Here is a 19,244-nt window from a genome sequence, read left to right on the forward strand (position 1 = left end):
TCTCTCCATAATGACGGGAAGCTTGCTGTTGCCTTTGTTCACTTCTTATATCACTCTTTCTCGAAGAAGCATCTTACAAAAGGGCAAGTGGATTATTTGTGTGGTATTATGCCGCTCGTGGATAATTATGGGAATCTAAACACACAAAGGGTAGGGGTTCTTGTCCCTGCTAAAGTAAGCAAATGGGTGGAATTGATTGGTTCAAATCCATGGAGAAGGGAAGGCTACGTTGAGCTAGCAGAAAACTACTTACGTCCAGTTCGTTTTGCAGGTGAAACTATTTCTAGAGAACAGCTCTTAAATTTCCTTAAAACTCATGTTGCAGCTTCTGATATCCCTTATATATCTCCTCCCAATGCTGATTTTCCTGCTGTTTCTGCACCACTCACCAATCAAAATGCAATCTTGCTGTTGGATTGGATTCAAAACCTGCAACGTAGAGGTAGTTGCATTCCAGGGAAGTTCTTAACATGCATAAAGGAAGGTAGCTGGCTGAAAATTACTGCCAATGGCTGTTCTGGTTACAGGCCGCCATCTCGGTCATTCATGCTTACCTCTTCATTGGGAAACATTTTGCAGAATGGATCAGTGCTTGTTGATATTCCGTTGATTGATGAAAGTTTTTATGGTTATAGATTAAATGAGTATAAGGAGGAGCTAAAGACAATTGGAGTTATGTTTGAGTATGGAGAAGCATGCGAATTTATTGGGATGTCTCTTGCAGCTTACTCAACTTTAACTAGAGACAACGTGCTTTCTGTACTAAATTTCATCAGATTCTTAACAAAAAATTTTCTTCATCCAGACAAATTCATTGGCAGTATTAATAACAAAAAATGGCTTAGGACATCCTGTGGTGACAGATCTCCAATTGGATCCGTTTTGTCTGATTGTGAATGGGACACTGCATCTAAAATCAGTGAAATCCCCTTCATTGATACAGAATACTATGGGAAGGAAATCCTAGCTTTTAAAGAGGAACTCAAGTCGCTTGGTGTGTTAATTGGATTCTGTGATAGTTACAAGCTCGTTGTAGACAACTTAAAATCACCTTCACGGTTGATTTCTCTGACATCTGATGCCGTTCTTTTGGTACTGCAATGTATGCGTCATTCAGGATCATCCAACAAACTTGTTGAGGCTTTGAGAGATGCAAAATGCTTCAAGACAAATATGGGTTACAAGTCTCCAGGAGAATGTTTCTTGTTTGACCCTCAATGGGGTTGCATTCTACAAGTTTTCGGAGGTTTCCCATTGTTTGATGATAAGTTCTATGGAAGCAGCATCTTCATTTACAGGAACGAGTTGAGGCAAACAGGGGTGAAGGTGGATTTTGAGGATGCAGTCAAAGTATTTGCTCAAAGTTTCAAGCAGCACGCTTCTCCCATTACAAAAGAACATGTTTTGTCTTTCCTTGCATGTTACAGACAGCTACAGGACACTGAATATAAGTTTCCTTCAGATCTTAAGAAATACATCCGTGAGGAAAAGTGGTTGCGAACTCGGCTAGGTGATTGTAGATCTCCAAGCAATTGCATTCTGTTTGGGCCAGATTGGCACTCAATTGATCCAATTACTCGACTTCCTTTCATAGATGATAGTGACAATTATTATGGCAGGGGCATTTATGAATACAAGAAAGAGCTGAAGAGGATGGGGGTTGTTGTTGATATCAAAGATGGTGTGAAGTTCATAGCTGTTGGTCTTGATTTTCCCCCAGACCCCTCCCACATAAGTCCTGGAAATGTGCTTTCATTGCTAGGCTGCATCCGCATTTTACTACAGGATAGGAATTATTCTTTTCCGAACATTTTCTGGAAAAGAGTTTCCCAAAAATGGTTGAAGACCCATGTTGGTCATAGGCCTCCAGACGAGTGCTTAATGTTCGATTCCAGTTGGGGTTCTTATTTGAAGCAGACTGATGGACCTTTTCTAGATGAAGGTTTTTATGGTTCTAGTATTACATCCTACAAAGAAGAACTCGCTGAAATAGGGGTTACTGTTGATGTGGACAAAGGATGCCCATTGATTGCCAGCCAACTTGATTTCCATCTTGAATTTTCTACTATAGTTCGAATATATAACTATTTGAGTGAGTTTAATTGGGAGCCAGACAGTGAAGCTGCCAAAAGGATTTGGATTTCAAATGGAAGTCAGAATGGAAAGTGGGTCAGCCCCGGAGAATGTGTTTTGCATGACAAGGATGGTCTCTTTAGTTTGCAGCTGCAGGTTTTGGAGAAACACTATGAGCAAAAGTTACTTAGCTTTTTCTCCAATGCTTTCCATGTTAGATACAATCCTTCAGTTGATGATTACTGCAAGCTATGGAAGATTTGGGAAAGTTCAGGACACCCATTGCAACATGCTGACTGTTGTAAGTTTTGGGTGTATGTTTCGAAGCACTGGAGCACAAAGACTGAGAGAACTCTTGCTGATAGCTTGGTGAAATTACCTGTTGGTTCAGGCTCAGATGGAATTTTGCTGTCCAACAAGCATGATGTTTTCATTGCTGACGATCTCCAACTGAAGGATCTGTTTGAGCAGTCTTCTCCTCAACCTATATTTGTCTGGTACCCTCAGCAAAGCTTGCCTTCTTTACCTCGGACAAAGTTGCTTGAAATTTACACGAAAATTGGGGTCCGCACAATATCTGAATCTGTGCAGAAGGAAGAATCATCCTTAGTGGGTGTTGCTCATCTCAATGAGGTGAATCCAATGGAGTTTTTGATTACGAAAGGGCTTGTTAGGCTCATCCTTGGTTTTCTAGCAGGCCCTACAATCAAAATGGAAGCGGAAAGGAGGCATAAGGCTATCAAAGGGCTTCTGAATATTACTTTCCTTGAGACAGTTGAACCTATCACTGTAAACTATAGTCTATCTCTTTCTTCTGGGGACTTTGTAAAAGCAAAAGCAAGCCGAGTGATGCTTTGGGATAGAGAGTCTTCAAAGTTTGTCGCACAGAAGTTGGACAGGTCTGTTGGATACAAGAATATCATTGAATATGCTACATATTTTTCTGAAGCAATATCCGAGGGTCTGTTATGGGAGAACGACGATCATATTGGTGCACTCTCTGAGCTGATCAAGTTGGGCTTCACGCTGGAATTTAACGAGGAAGCTGTTGAGTTTTTAATGAAGTCCAAGAATTTGCAGATTTTCATGGAGGACGAGGAATTCCTGGCTTCTACCTTCCCTTCTGACTAGGTATATGCTATTTGTAAGTGCTTCTTTCATCTATTTCCTGTTTGTTCCCAAGTGTGTTTCTGGTAGTTATATGAAGACTGAATCATTTGCTGCACTGCTGATTCTATAGGTCTATCATAAGGTGTAAACCTTTTTATTTTTTTCTGAGATTTTCTTTCTTTCACTTTCTATGCTGGGTGTGCTTCTCTTGTAATTATGAACTAAATGATAATGTGTGGTATTGGCATGTATATAATTTAGAATGGATTAATATATAGTTGCTAGTTTGCTGAGTAATGTGGAATCTTCTATCTTCTTGATTCTTATGTTTGAAGAACCTGCTTTTGTATATTTGTCAATCAGAATCCTATGTTTGATGTTTGTTGATATTGAGCATAGATTAAAGAAGAAAAAAATATGTAGAGGAACGAATATTTGACTTCCACATTTGAGATTGCAAATGATGCAGTAAAACTTAATGAAGCATTTTCAATTTGTTACCTCATGAGCTTCCACTTTGGATGTATTCATTCGGAGATTTCCTACAATTTTTTTTTAAAAAATGATATGAATTTTTGCCTTTTTTGCATCGAACGACTTGAAAAAGTGCTATGTATTAAAAAAGTGGCATGTTACTAATGAGGATCGAGTATATTTTCATTAAGAACGCTTTGAGTCAAAAAAAATTTTTTGGTTTTCCAAAGAAAAAGCGTATCTTCAAAGGTGAAAAGCCTTTTGATGAAAAATTATTGTTGCCTCGGTATTATGCCCTCTTTTTAATTTGTAGGATTTTGATTAAGGAAGGTTACGCCCCATGGTGAGTTGCCCAACTGCTGGACAAATGTGGCCATGAAAATTCCAAACTAGCCCAATTTTGATTCAAACCTGATTATAAAAGCTCAAATGAAGCGGTGAAATGGAAGTAAATTATTGATTTAGCTTGAGCGACTAATCATATAATAAAAGGTTAGGCTTATAGAAAAGTTTTATGACAACTATAATTGAAGCCTGATTATTTATAATGAACCAAAATGGTGCCTGGTTTAGTAAAATGGTTCCCAGGTACTTTGGCTGGCCATCAGGAGGAGATTCAACGCTCAGGATTTGTTGGCTCCTATTGGTGTCTCATGTGATTAATTAAAGAAAAAAAGAAAAAAGAAAAAGGACCAGGGAGGACCTCCGCGGCCATGATGGTCCATGGCCTCCATGACCACGATTGGCTGTGGTTATCCACAACCATAGACCTCCAAAGCATGAATCACGAGGAGGGTCTAACATATTTTTTCTAAAACTTTACACTATCAATCTGAAAGGACTAATTTTACAATTTATCTTTATATTACCAAAAATGAAGAGGATTCAAGATCTTTTTGATGAGTTCCATAACATTTTTCAACTGTTTTGAAGCCTATCATTTACATATTTTCTTAATTAGGCCTAGTTTATGTAATTTCGGTTTCGTTTGTAATTTTTGTAAGTTATAACGTAAAATGTACTCTCATTTGTATCCATCTATACGTCAATTGAGGTTTTTTGGTATTTAAATAGTCTAAATTTCACACAAGTTTTTTATGAAATTCGGACAGTTTATGAGAGTGGATTGTGGGGCTTATCTATTACGAATAAGTGGGTCCTATATCTTAAACCATTTGAAGGTAAATGAGTCCCGTAATCCTATCTATTTAATTACTCGAATTTCACAAAAATTTGAATAACCTAAAATCCTCATCAAGTGCCATAGTGTCCTAGTCAAATGTTAGCGCATTTACATGAAATCAAGACACAACTCTTTCTCCAAACACAACTCCTCACCACTCCACCACTATCAACAGCTTTCGCTGCATTCGTCAATACTCACTCTGCCCTATGGTGTGTTACATGTGCTATCGCCACTCCTCCTTTATTGTTCACGAGGCAAATCCATGCCTTCTCCCTATCCTCTTTATATGAATCTTCATAGATATGGTGCCATCTTTTTTACAAAGAACCCCATATCTAGTTACAAATTTAAATGTGGTGTCCACCAAGCTTATATCACCGATTACCTCTCACAAATTCAATGTCCACACCAATTATTTGGACCATTTTCAATAAAATTTATTTTTTATTTTTATTTTTATACTAAATCAAATTCCTCTATTATTTTCTTTTTCTCCTTGTTAGGACATTTAAAAAAAAAAAAAAAAAAAAAACCGAGTGGCCGGTCTTGGTCTTCCACTAGAATTCCACTTTCCTTGGAAAGTGAAATGGCGACGCAATTTCTAACTTTCCGTACAGCGTTGGTCGAATCAGAAAGCTCATAGGCTCATAGCAGAGCCCCAGTTTCTAACTTTCCGTACAGTTCCAATACCGTTTTTTCTTTTCTAATCTCTCTCTCTCTCACACTGTACAATCTTTACTTAGCTTCGTCGAGAAGTATACCACCCTCTTTAACGTTTAGCTTCCTGTCTCCAAAGCTCATGCAAAGCAAACCCCACTTTCCCACTTTTCCTTTTTTTTTTTTTTTTTTTGGTACATTAATCACATGATTGACTTCGTTGAGAAACCCTCTTCCTTAAGCTTTCTCAGCCTACATATAAATAAGTGTCTCTGTTTCACTCAATCCTATGTCACTCTGCTTTCACTCTCACACTAAGCTAAGGTCTGGTTTTTGTGTATTTGCTTTAGTTTTTTGTAACGCACGGATATGGAGACGGCGAGAGAACACATAGAGGAGATACGTAAGGAAAAGTTTTCGATTGGCGGGAAAGAGAACCCATTGACGGAGGATCTTCACCAGGCCGTCAAGAACCTCTCTGCTGAACTTTATGCTAAAGATGTCCACTTCCTCATGGAACTCATTCAGGTTGCTTCCTAACTCATTCTCTCACACTCTATATGTTTTTGCATATTTGTTTGTTACAGGTTCTTGAATCTTGATGATGTAATGTGAATGCTTGGAGGTTCCTCACTCATTACTCATTTGAAATGGTGAATTTTTGTTTATCAGAACGCTGAAGACAACAATTACTTGGAGGGGGTGGATCCATCGCTTGAGTTCATCATAACTTCTCAGGACATTACGGCCACGGGAGCTCCGGCGACATTGCTGATTTTCAACAATGAAAAAGGTTTCTCTTCTAAGAATATAGAATCCATTTGCAGTGTTGGTCGCTCCACCAAGAAAGGCAACCGGAAACGCGGTTATATTGGAGAGAAAGGTACTTCACCTACTCTTCCTAAAATACTTTGTTTATACGATGCAATTTCATGTATCCACTGTCATTAGAATTTGTCACACTAATAATGTCCTCATAATTTGGTTTAGTGATGATAATACTTGATTAATTAATTTTTTGGTTGTCCCAAGGGTACCAAAAAAGCATTACTCTTCTTGCAAAATATTCAAAGTAAAATTAATAATTAAAAACATTTTAATGCCGAAGAAAAAATTTTGTTTAATTAGATCCAACAAGTACTTTATTATCTATAAAGCTTTATTAATCGAGTTTAGTGGAGGCGAACTGTTCAAAACTGGTTTCTATAACCTTGCTTCAAGCATGAGCTAAAATTGAGTTCATGTTTATCACTAAACTACATTACATATTCAAGTTTGGCTCACTTGTTTTTGAGAAGCTCGATCGATTTTGTTCATAAACTACTTGATTAATTTATTCTTATTTTTTCATTCTATTAAATAAAGGAAAAATTACAAAATATATTGGTTTAGGTGCTTTAGATTCTTTTCAAATCATTCCTCATGCTTTTAGTTTTATCTTATTCTTTGTTACGCTTTGGATTGTTATCAACTAGATCATTCTGTAAAATTTACATCGATTCTATTTCGATTTTTTTTTTTGAGTATAATTGTAATTTTGTAAAAGTTATATAAGAAAAATTCATGGAATCTATACATAATTGTATTGAAAGATCTTTTTGATAACAGTTCAAAGTACAATGAGCAATAAGATTAATTAAATTGAAACTACCGGAAGCAATTTGAAAATGACTTAAAGCACATAGACCAATTTTGTAAAATTTCCTAAAATAAATACCATGACTAAAATCTGCAACCCCTTGTATATCTATGCTAGTCATTAGTTGCTTAATTATAGTCCAGATTATATTGTTTGAGTGTAGATAGATTAATATTTCATTAATCTTGTATTTGTAGCAAAGTATTACTAATAAATTCAAAACAATAATTGTATATCTTATGAACTTATCTAGGAATTAACACAATCTAATCTGAAGTTTGTACAAGTATATTTTTCATGTATATTTATAGACATTTATGTCCATATCAAGTCACTTGTTCATAAGCTTGTACACGAATATGATATTATATATATATATATATATATATATATATATATATATATATATATATATATAAGTTTCATTTGTCTATGTTGTACAAACACCTTGCTGAGATATGCTCTATACCAATCAATTGGAAAATAGGGCTAGCATAAGTGTTTTCACAAACTCTCCACACACTTGCAACTCACATATACAAACAACTTTAACTTCCAAAGTCAATCAGACTAGCTCCTCAATTAAATCAAATTCATGTTATTCGAAGTACCTTATTCTCTAAGAAAAGGGAGCTACTCTGGTGGTGTTTGATAAACCTTTTTAAGATTTTTTATTTTTTATTTTATTTTATTTATTTATATTTATATTTATTTATTTTTTATTTTTTTGTGTGTTTTGGTTGAAAAAATGTTTTGATGTTAAATAAAGATAAAAGGAGTTTTGAGTTTTTGTGTGGGAAGTTGTTTGTTAATGTTTTAACTTTTTTTGGTAGAAAGGAAAAAGGAAATCGTTTAGCGTTGGCTTCCTCCCTGCTTTATTTTCTTTTTAATTTTATTTTTAACGATCCTAAGTGCCATGCATTGGTTAAGAACAATGTTATTAATTTGTATATAAGCTCTTGTATACCATTCTCTTACAAACTGGTCTTTAAGGGTGAGTTGTACCTGAAGTTTGCATTATTTGGTATTGGAGCCGACACTAAGTCGAGTATGGAATCAGACGCAACTCATTGAGTATGAGATCGAATGGGTTGTAACTTTGTACTCGAATCACATAGGGGACAACTTATAGGCTAGAATGCACAACTTATGTCTTGGTACTATGAATGCATATAGTGTTAAGTCATTGAATACTGATAGGCGAGTGGAGCCGTTAAAAGAGAAAGGTATACCATTAGGACAGTGTTAATAAAGTGAGTTATTGTGGATGCCGGTTGTAAAGTGTGATAGTATGTTACGATCCTAAGTGTCTCACATTAGTTAAGAGAAATCTTAACCATGCGTAAATAAACGTTTGGGCATCATTCCCTTACGAGCCAGTTTTTAAGGGTGAGTTTTACTTGAAGTTTGTATAATTTTTTTCATACCTTTTGTTTGCATCTTGGGAGCCTAATCTATCATGCTTCCCCCCTCTCTTTTTGCCCATGTGTATCCATATCAGTGCCATTGGCCTCTGCTCTTTCCACCAATGCCCCTTTCTTCGGCCCTTTTTTTCCGTTTGTTGATCTACCCCTTCCTCTCCATCTCCTTATCCGATGCCCCACCTTTGCCTATGGAGAATCCTAGATCTAGACGTAGATCCAGTTGTAAATCTTACGATGGCCTCTAAGAATCCTCTGTCGGGTGCTTCCCTTGATGGATATTGTGGTGTTGCCGCTCCGGTCCAGTCATCATTAGTATTATCCTTCTTGTTGTGGCTTTCAAGCTCTCTTGCAATTGTAGTAGGCTTCTCTCCACGCAACCCATCCATTGGATTGCCTCTAAAACCGTTGTTTCCAGTCGCCTCTTTTTTGGATTGTGTGCCAAGAACCTACTGGGCGCCATTTATTTGGCCCATTCCTAAATATTGTTAGGTTGTATTTTGCACTATGATGTTTGTTTTGAGATTTTTATTGGGGTGTGCCACCTCCTCTTTTTGTATTTTTGTATTTTCTATTAATGAAATTTTACTTGCCTCGAAGAAAAAAAAATTCCTTCTCTACCACCGAACACCTTCACATGGTTAAAAGAACGAAAGCTTTTATATGTGAAGTTGTAAAATTAATTTGTTGATTCAAATTGTGATTCATGACAGGATTAATTCAAATTTAGGTAATTCCACATTTCAATTTATGGATGTGTTAAAATTTAGATATGCTTAGGCCAGCTTTTTTTTTTTTGAAGGAAAAAAAAAAAAAAACAAAACATTTGAGGGATTGAGAAGGATATTTGTGTATGTTGTTGATGCTCTATTTAACTTATTCTCTTATGGATATGCAGGAATTGGGTTCAAGAGTGTCTTTCTGGTTACAGCTCAGCCATACATATTCAGCAATGGCTATCAGATTCGATTCAACGAAGAGCCTTGCCCACATTGCAATCTTGGGTACATTGTCCCTGAATGGGTGGAGGAGAACCCAACTCTTTCTGACATAAAACAAATATATGGTTCTGAAAATACTCTTCCAATGACGACAATAGTCTTACCTTTGAAGCCCGATAAAGTAAAACCTGTGAAGCAGCAGCTCTCCAGCATGCATCCTGAAGTCCTCTTGTTCCTTTCAAAGATAAAGCGACTTTCAGTCAGGGAACATAATAAGGATTCTAGACTCAATACCGTCAGTGCAATAGCTATTACGAGTGAGACTGACTTTGTGACAAAGAAGAACATTGATGCCGAGTCCTACACACTACATCTCTCAGCCGAGGAAAAGGATAAGGGGTCCGACAAAGATTGCCGTTACTACATGTGGAAACAGAAGTTTCCTGTCAGGCAAGTAAACAAAGTTGAAAGGAGAATGGAAGTGGAAGAGTTGGTGATCACGTTGGCCTTTCCCTTTGAAGAGCGTCTCAACAGAGGGATGAGCTCACCTGGGATCTATGCATTTCTTCCCACAGAGATGGTCACTAACTTCCCCTTCATAATGCAGGCAGATTTTCTTCTTGCATCATCAAGGGAAACAATCCTCTTGGACAACAAGTGGAACAAAGGGATTCTTGACTGTGTGCCCTCTGCTTTTATCAATGCTTTGGTCTCGCTAGTCAAAAATTCTGGAAATGCTCCAATATCTAGTTTGGCTCCCATGTTCAAGTTCATTCCTGTCAATAGCTCTTCTTATCCAGAGTTGAATATCGTGAGGAAGTCAATCAAAGAAAAACTTGTCGAAGAAAATATTGTTCCAAGTGAGTCGTACACAAAGCAGAAATTTTTTCATAAACCTCGCGAAGTTTGTAGGCTTATGCCTGCTTTCTGGAACATATTGGAGAATGCAAAGAATGAAGGGGTGAGCTTGCTTGATCTCTCATCCCATGGAAATTATATTTTGAGTTCTGCATTTGATAGAAAGGAGTATGATCACATATTGAGTTTCTTGGGAGTGGAGCCAGTCAACAACAACTGGTATGTGAAGTGCATCAGTAGTTCTAATCTCATTGGAGGAGTGTCAGAGGAGCTGTATTTGGAGATTTTACTCTTTGTTGCTGATAATTGGACGTCCAAATTTGACTGCTCCGACATCAGGAATATACCACTAATAAAATATGTGGGTTGTGATGGGGATGTGTCTTTGTGCAGCATAAATGAATGCACACCTGGGAACCGAAAGGGGGTGGCCGTGTCCATATCACAACGGAATGATCGCGTGTCATGGCTGGTTGAATGCAACAAGGAATTCAGATGTATGGGCAATCGTTTTTTTGTGCCAGAAATCACACAAGAAGTTATCTTCTCCATCATCTCTAAGAAAGTGATGTTGTGGGAATGGCTTCGAGATCATGTGAATATTAGTGCTATGACTGTATATGACTATGCAGTTCACCTTAATAGTTCTCTCCATAATGACCGGAAGCTTGCTGTTGCCTTTGTTCACTTCTTGTATCACTCTCTCGCTAAGAAGCATCTTTCAAAAGGGGAAGTGGATCATTTGTGTGGTATTATGCCGCTCGTGGATGACTATGGGAATCTAAGCACACAAAGGAAAGGGGTTCTTGTCCCTGCTAATGGAAGCAAATGGGTGGGATTGATTGGTTCGAATCCCTGGAGAGGTGAAGGCTATGTTGAGTTAGCAGAAGACTACTTGCGTACGGGTCATATTGCAGGTGAATTTACTTCTGGAAAACAGATTTTAAATTTCCTAAAAACTTATGTTGCAGCTTCTGATATCCCTTATATATCTCCTCCCAATGCTGCAATTCCTGCTGTTTCTGCAAAACTTACCAATCAAAATGCATTCTTGCTGTTGGATTGGATTCGAAACCTGAAACTTAGAGGAACTTACATTCCAGATAACTTCTTGAAAAGCATAAAGCAAGGTAGCTGGCTTAAAATTACTGCAAATGGCTGTTCTGGTTACAGGTCACCATCTCAGTCATTCATGCTTGCCTCGTCATTAGGAAACATTTTGCAGAATGGATCAGTGCTTGTTGATATTCCATTGATTGATCAAAGTTTTTATGGAGATAGAATAAATGAGTATAAAGAAGAGCTGAAGACCATTGGAGTCATGTTTCAATATGGGGAAGCATGTGAATTTATTGGGAAGCATCTTATGTCTCTTGCAGGTTGCTCCACTTTAACTAGAGACCATGTTCTTTCTGTCCTTTGTTTCATCAGATTCTTGAGGGAAAAATATCTTCCTCTGGACGAATTCGTCAACAGTATCAAAGAAAAAAGATGGCTAAGGACATCCCGTGGTGAAAGGTCTCCAGTTGAATCTGTTTTGTTTGATTGTGAATGGATAACTGCATCACAAATCAGTGACATCCCCTTCATTGATACGAATTACTATGGGGAGGAAATCCTTTCTTTTAAAGAGGAACTCAGGTCGCTCGGTGTGTTAATTGGATTCTCGAAAAGTTACAACCTCGTTGTGGACAACTTGAGGTCATCTTCACGCTTGACTTCGCTGAAAGCTGAGGCTCTTCTTTTGATCCTGGAGTGTATTCATCATTCAACATCATCCAACAAAATCAATGAGGCATTGAGAGGTGCGAAATGCTTCAAGACAAATATTGGTTACACGTCTCCAGGAGAATGTTTCTTGTTTGACCCTGAATGGGGTTGCATTCTACAGGTTTTTGGAGGCTTCCCATTGATTGATGATGATTTCTATGGAAGCAGCATCTTCGATTACAGGAATGAGTTGAAGCAAATAGGGGTGAAGGTGGATTTTGAGGAGGCTGTCAAAGTATTTGCTCAAAGTTTCAGGCAGCAAGCATCTTCCATGAGAAAAGAAAATGTGTTGTCTTTCTTGTCATGTTACAGACAGCTAAAGGACACTCCATATAAGTTTCCTTCAGATCTTAAGAAATACATCCGTGAGGAAAAGTGGTTGCGAACTCGGCTAGGTGATTGTAGATCTCCAAGCAATTGCATTCTGTTTGGACCAGATTGGCAATCAATTTCTCCAATTACTCTCCTCCCTTTCATAGATGATAGTGACAACTATTACGGCAACGGAATTCATGAATACAAGAAAGAGCTTAAGATGATGGGGGTTGTTGTCGATCTCAAAGATGGTGTGAAGTCCGTAGCTGCTGGTCTTTATTTTCCCCTATATCCCGCCTGGATAACTCCTGGAAATGTGCTTGCATTGCTAGAATGCATCCGCATTTTATTGCAAGATAAGAATTATTCCTTTCCGGACAATTTCAGGAAAGTGGTTTCTCAAAAATGGTTGAAGACCTGTGTTGGTTATAGGCCTCCAGACGTGTGCTTACTGTTCCATTCCAGATGGGGCTCTTTTTTGAAGCAGACAGATGGACCTTTTGTTGATGAAGGCTTTTATGGTTCTAGTATTACATCCTACAAAGAAGAGCTCAGAGCAATTGGGGTCACTGTTGATGTAGACGAAGGATGCCCATTGATTGCCAGCCACCTTGATTTCCATCTTGAATTTTCTACTATAGTTCGAATATATAACTATTTGAGTGAGTTTAAATGGGAGCCAGACAGTGAAGCTGCCAAAAGGATTTGGATTCCAAATGGAAGTCAGAATGGAAATTGGGTCAGCCCCGGAGAATGTGTTTTGCATGACAAGGATGGTCTCTTTAGTGTGCAGCTCCAGGTTTTGGAGAAATACTATGAACCAAAGTTACTTAGCTTTTTCTCCAGTGCTTTCCATGTTAGATACAATCCTTCAGTTGATGATTACTGCAAGCTATGGAAGATTTGGGAAAGTTCAGGACACCCATTGCAACATGCTGACTGTTGTAAGTTTTGGGTGTATGTTTCGAAGCACTGGAGCGCAAAGACTGAGAGAACTCTTGCTGATAGCTTGGTGAAATTACCTGTTGGTTCAGGCTCAGATGGAATTTTGCTGTCCAACAAGCACGATGTTTTCATTGCTGACGATCTCCAAATGAAGGATCTTTTTGAGCAGGTTTCTCCTCAACCTGTATTTGTCTGGTATCCTCACCAAAGCTTGCCTTCTTTGCCACGGACAAAGTTTCTTGAAATTTACAGGAAAATCGGGGTTCGCACAATATCTGAATCTGTGCAGAAGGAAGAATCATCCTTAGTGGATGTTTCTCATCTCAATGAGGTGAATCCAATGGAGATTTTGATTAAGAAAGGGCTTGTTAGGCTCATCCTTGGTTTTCTAGCAGGCCCCACAATGAAAATGGAAGCGGAAAGGAGGCATGAGGCTATCAAAGGGCTTCTGAATATTACTTTCCTTGAGACAGTTGAACCCATCACTATAAACTATAGTTTGCCTCTTTCTTCTGGGGAATTTGTAAAAGCAAAAGCAAGACGAGTGATACTTTGGGATAGAGAGTCCTCAAAGTTCGTCGCACAGAAGTTGGACAGGTCTGGTGGATACAAGAATATCATTGAATATGCTACATATTTTTCTGAAGCAATATCCGAGGGTCTGTTATGGGAGAACAGCGATCATATTGAAACTCTCTCTGAGCTGATCAAGTTGGGCTTCACTCTGGAATTTAACGAGGAAGCTGTGGAGTTTTTAATGAAGTCCAAGAATTTGCAGATTTTCATGGAGGACGAGGAGTTCCTCGCTTCCACCTTCCCTTCTGACCAGGTATATGCCATAAATAGTTGAGGCTTCTTTCATCCATTTGCTGTGTGTTTCTGGTAGTTATATAAAGACTCAATCAGTTGCTGCACTGGCAGGACTGCTAATTCTAATGGTCTGTCATAAGGTGTTAGAGACATCTCCTTATCCAACTCTCTTCAAGATAATGAAGATGAAGATCACAACAATTCAAATGATAGTAATTCAAATAATAAGATAAATAGATAACTCTTATTATCTTGTATAGCTTTCAAATTATACTTGATAGAATAGATTTCAAATTGTATTTGCTTTAGTATTTGATTCTATCTCTTTGTAACAAACTCAAATTATAAATACAAAGCCTTAGCCTACGTTTTTTTTTCTTTCCTCAATGGCAGAAATACCACTCCTCCCAACCCAACAAACACCACCACCCATACCACCCATCACAACCCACCAGACGCCACCCTTGGTGACCTTCACCAACTTCAGTCCTATTAAGCTCACTCAGGATACATATCCTATATGGCTACCTCAAGTTGTTCCTCATCTCAAAGGAGGAAATCTCTATGGCTATGTTGATGGCACTCACAAGTGCCCTCCAAAAACAATTACCACCACGGAATTGAGACCACATCCTCCAATCCTGCCTATTTGCATAGGTATATGCAAGATCAACTTATTCTTGGTGCTATAACATCTGCTCTATCCAGCAAGATGCTTTCCCATGTCACACGGTGCACCACCTCAATGGAAGCATGGACCACTTTGAAGAATTTATTTTCTTCTCAGTCTAAGGCACGCTCAATGCAGGTGCATTATCAACTGAATACTCTCAAGAAAGGCAACTCCTCCATTGCGGATTATTACCAGAAATTCCAGGCTCTCACTGATACGTTATCTAGTATCGGCCAACCTCTCACTGACGTTCAAATGCAAGCCTTTCTCCTTGGGGGTCTAGGATCTGAATATGATCCCTTCGTTACTTCCGTTACCACACGGATTGAACCTCTTTCGGTTGAAGAAATTTACGGCCATCTTCTCTCGCATGAAATGCGCCTAGAACAACACCACAATTTGATTGACTTATCGATTGCTGGAGTTAATGTTGCTGATCGTAGCTATGCCTCACGTGGTCGTGGCAGACGCCACAACTACCGTGGTTTCCAATCTGGGTCATCATCACGTCCGTTTCGAGGCAGGGGGCGTGGATCCTCACATGGGGCATCTTCAAGCCGTGGCACCTCAAATAATCACTCTCAGTCAACAGTCTCATCGCCCAATCTGCCAGGTATGTAATCGAATGGGTCATGTTGCATTTGATTGTTATAATCGATTCAATCAGGCATATCCCAGAGATCTTCAAAGAGATTTGGATTTTATATAAGGTGTAAACTTTTTCTTTTTTTTTTTTCCTGGGCTTTTCTTTCTTTCTCTTTCTATGTTGGGAGTGCTTCTTTTGTAATTTTGAACTACATGATAATGTGGGTATGTAATTTAGCTACTTTTGATAAAAATCCCTTTCCAACGAACTTGCTTCAGCCCTTAATTGCCATTGTAGCATTTGTCTGACCTGCTCGTCTTCTCAGACGAGCAAGAAAGTTTCGCCAAAGAATTTTTTTGCCATTTTATTTGTTTGCGCGGGCTCTCTCTCTCTCTCTTCGGACAGCCGCTGCTTGGGGTGAAGATGAAAATGATCTGGCTTGATTTTTGGCTTGGTTGTCCTTGAAAGACAGGGTTGTTTTTTTGGCTTGATTTTTGCCGAGCAAGAAAGGTACGTTCTTGGCTTGATTTTGAGGGGGTCGATCTCACTAAAAAAATGATTTTGAGGGGTTTTGTGTATGTGCGTAATGTTGTGGAACAGGGGTTTTGTGTATGAAAACGAGCTCATTTTAGCCACTGTTTCTTCAGGGATTTTTCGATGCTGTTGGCCTTCTTTTTAGGTTTCCCCTAATTGTTGTTCTTCTTTTCCATCTTTTTGCCTGACTATGTGATTAGGTTGATGATAGCAACAAGAAAAAGAAGGGCGGAAGTGGGTTTCAAGTAGGGAAGAGAAAAGTGAAGACCAAATGGACGGCATTGGCAAAAGCTAAAGCTGCCCTTGCAATGGAGGTTGAAGAATGAGGTTTGATTTGAACGATTTTACGTGTATGTGGTGAAGCTAACAAGAACAAACGCGTAGGAGCTAAAAATATGCATGACTTGTTGAGCTTTAATGATTTGTAATCTAGATGGAAAAGTTAATGTTATCTTCACTATCTCTTTTCATTCTGTTTTTGTTATTGACCCAATTTTCTTATGGAAATTATGTTCTATATTTGCTAGAAGATTTGTATGCTGTAATAATCTCATGTTGATATGCTCTGTTCCTCCAAGTCTAAGTCTGGTGTGCAGAGTATAAAGAAAGAATGGGGTCCCTGTCATGTAGTATATGACAAGGTGTTTTGCATACATGAGAAATTGTTAGAGGTACTGACTCTTGGTTGGAGAAAGGGCCTGAAAGACAAATTATGGAGGCTAAAATTGAAGCTTTGTAAAGTTTGATGCTTATTGCATTTTGGACATCTTTGTTTTATGAAGACAGGTTGATAAACATTCATATTTCCAGAACCTCTTTAGGTTCAGATGAGGCTTTGTATGTTGTTTAGGCCATATATGCAGAAGATCTGCCTTTTCTTCTGTGTCATTTTTTTTTTTTGAGAATCCTCTTTAAGGGTTTAGCCATTGACTTAGTTGGATAAGTCCTCCATGACCACGATTTGCCGTGGTCCTTCACAACCATGGAGCTCTTTGGCCTCCATGGCCAAGATGATTGTGGTCTTCGATCATGGTCTTCATGGTCGTGGCCTTCATGGCCCCTTTTGTTATTTTTTGTTTTATTTTTCTTTAATTAACAAAGGTTTCTATTTACAAACACATGAAAGTCTAAAATCCATCAAATTGAAAATTGAAGTCTCGATATCAGAAGCGATAAAGCACAAAGCTAGGAGGTCGTAACATAATTTTCCTAAAACCTTACACTATCAATGTGAAAGAACTAATTTTACAATTAATCTTTATATTACCATAACCATGAAGATGATTCGGTTCAAGTTTCAAAATTAGAGAAAGTTAAAAAATTTAGCCAGCTTAAGAGAAAGGGTTGCATGGCTTATCTATTTCTGGAATGTGAGTCTTATGTCTTATAATGTTTAGGACAAATGAGTTCTACAACCTTCTTTGTTCGGTTACCCAAATTTCACATAAATTTGAGCGGCCTAAAATACTCAAGAGCCACATCACCTTTATTTGACTTTGTTGAAGAGGATTCAAGGTCTGTTTGATGAGTTTCATAATATTTTTCAACTTTTTTGAAACCGATCATTTACATATTTTCTTAATTAGGCCTAGTTTATGTAATTTCGGATTCGTTTGTAATTTTTGTAAGTTATAATGTAGAGTGTACTCTCTTTTGCATCCACCTATACATCAATTGAGGTTTTTTGGTATTTCAGTGGTCTAAATTTCAGATAAATTTTTCTGTGAAATTTGGAAAGTTTAAAAAAGTGGGTTGCAAGGCTTACCTGTCACGAATAGGTGGGTCCTATATCTTAAACTATTTTAAGGCAAATGAGTCTCGTAATCCTCTCTACCTGATTACCCGAATTTCACAAAAATTTGAATAACCTAAAATCCTCATCCACGTGCCATAGTGTCCTAGTCAAATGTCCCACTGACAACTCCTGCACCACTCCACCACTATCAACGGCCTTCGCTGTATCCATCAATACGCACTTCGCCCTATGGTGTGTTACACGTGTTGTCGCCACTCCGCCTTTATTGTTCACGTGGCAAATTCATGCCTTCTCCATATCCTCCTTATATGGATCTTCATATATGGTACCATCTTTTTTACAAATGTTGGACCAAGGTCCACCCGCTAGAAGAGTAATCGAACCTGATACAGCCAAGACTATGTAAAGCCCAAATCAGCCCACAAGCCCAAATATGTGATGGCAGATGGCCTTCTGCAACCCACATTCATGCCCACCTTTAATAGCGGAGTGTTGATGTTAGGGCCCCACGTCGCGGTTTGGGGTTGGATATCACGCTTGTCGCTTGGACGAGTCTCGAGGTCCTCGTCTAAGATTCGGACCCAGCACCATCGTTGTCAGAGGACGGGCTAGCGGAGCAAGGTTTGTCCAACCTCGATAAAAGAAAAAGTAAACTTCAAATCAAGATAAAAGAGTTGTCACGTTAAACGAATTCTATTACATTTATATTCCGTTGGAGTCTCATTGTACCCATAAAGGTTGTCGCGACCGTATGGAAGTTAGACGGACCTGACCTGCTCACCCAACCTCTAGTCCCCATGTGACACATGTCGAGCCCCGGTGTCATCACGGCGCGAATCCCGGAACAGAGAGAGATAAATAGGAAAAATTTGTAAATGAGAGGGGTTTTTTCTGTTGGGGAAAACCAAAAAGAAGTCTTGTGAGATTTTCCGGTGTAGTCTGAATTGGAGGCAGGCAAACTGTGCGAAGAAAAAAAAAGAAAAACCATATCCAGTTACAAATTTAAATATGGTGTCCGCCAAGCTTATATCACCAAAATACCTCTCACATCAGGCATCGCATTCCTCTCACATCAGGCATCGCATTGCCGCATTGGTGCCTCCAGCCACTGCTACTGCCCCATCTTTATTGTGGTGCTCAACTTTTCTTGGCGCTATAGCATCTGATGTTTTAGGCAAATTTGTTTTTGGAATTCAATTTCAACCGGTCTCTTTTTTGTCAATGAGCCAAAAATTCAATGGCCACAACAATTATTTGGCCCATTTTCAATAAAATTTAATTTTTATTATTATTATTATTATTATTATTATTTTGGCATTTGTTGGTTAGTCTTTTCGCTTCTCTTGTTCTTGCTTTGATAAAAAAAAATAAAAAAAATAAAAAATAAAAAATTTCTTGAAGCCTTACACAACAAGCAAAATCGGTTATAAAAAATAGAGAATAATTTATATGTGAAAGTTGTGCAAAACCCCTCTTTTGTGCCCATCATTCATAGC

The 19,244-nt window shown here is 38.3% G+C and overlaps 2 protein-coding genes across 4 annotated transcripts; both read left to right on the forward strand.

The window, feature by feature from the left end:
* Nucleotides 1-108: 108 nt before the first annotated feature.
* LOC132173427 (uncharacterized) lies at nt 109-3,204 on the forward strand. The gene has a single exon (XM_059584931.1). The coding sequence runs from the start codon at nt 109-111 to the stop codon at nt 3,202-3,204; it is 3,096 nt and encodes a 1,031-aa protein (XP_059440914.1).
* Nucleotides 3,205-5,814: 2,610 nt separating this feature from the next.
* On the forward strand, nt 5,815-16,697 carry LOC132176607 (uncharacterized). 3 transcript variants are annotated; one of them, XM_059588865.1, is made up of 5 exons: nt 5,815-6,028; nt 6,173-6,383; nt 9,459-14,218; nt 15,008-15,485; nt 16,193-16,697. In XM_059588865.1, the coding sequence occupies exons 1-5, from the start codon at nt 5,870-5,872 to the stop codon at nt 16,195-16,197; spliced, it is 5,613 nt and encodes a 1,870-aa protein (XP_059444848.1). In that variant the 5' UTR covers nt 5,815-5,869; the 3' UTR covers nt 16,198-16,697. The 3 variants fall into 3 exon arrangements, with proteins under 3 accessions (XP_059444848.1, XP_059444847.1, XP_059444849.1); XM_059588864.1 differs by having other exon boundaries at nt 15,008-16,697; XM_059588866.1 differs by lacking the exons at nt 15,008-15,485; nt 16,193-16,697 and adding an exon at nt 14,593-14,998.
* Nucleotides 16,698-19,244: the final 2,547 nt, after the last annotated feature.

Source organism: Corylus avellana, chromosome ca3 (genome assembly GCF_901000735.1).
Source record: "Corylus avellana chromosome ca3, CavTom2PMs-1.0".
Classification (NCBI taxonomy): Eukaryota; Viridiplantae; Streptophyta; class Magnoliopsida; order Fagales; family Betulaceae; genus Corylus; species Corylus avellana.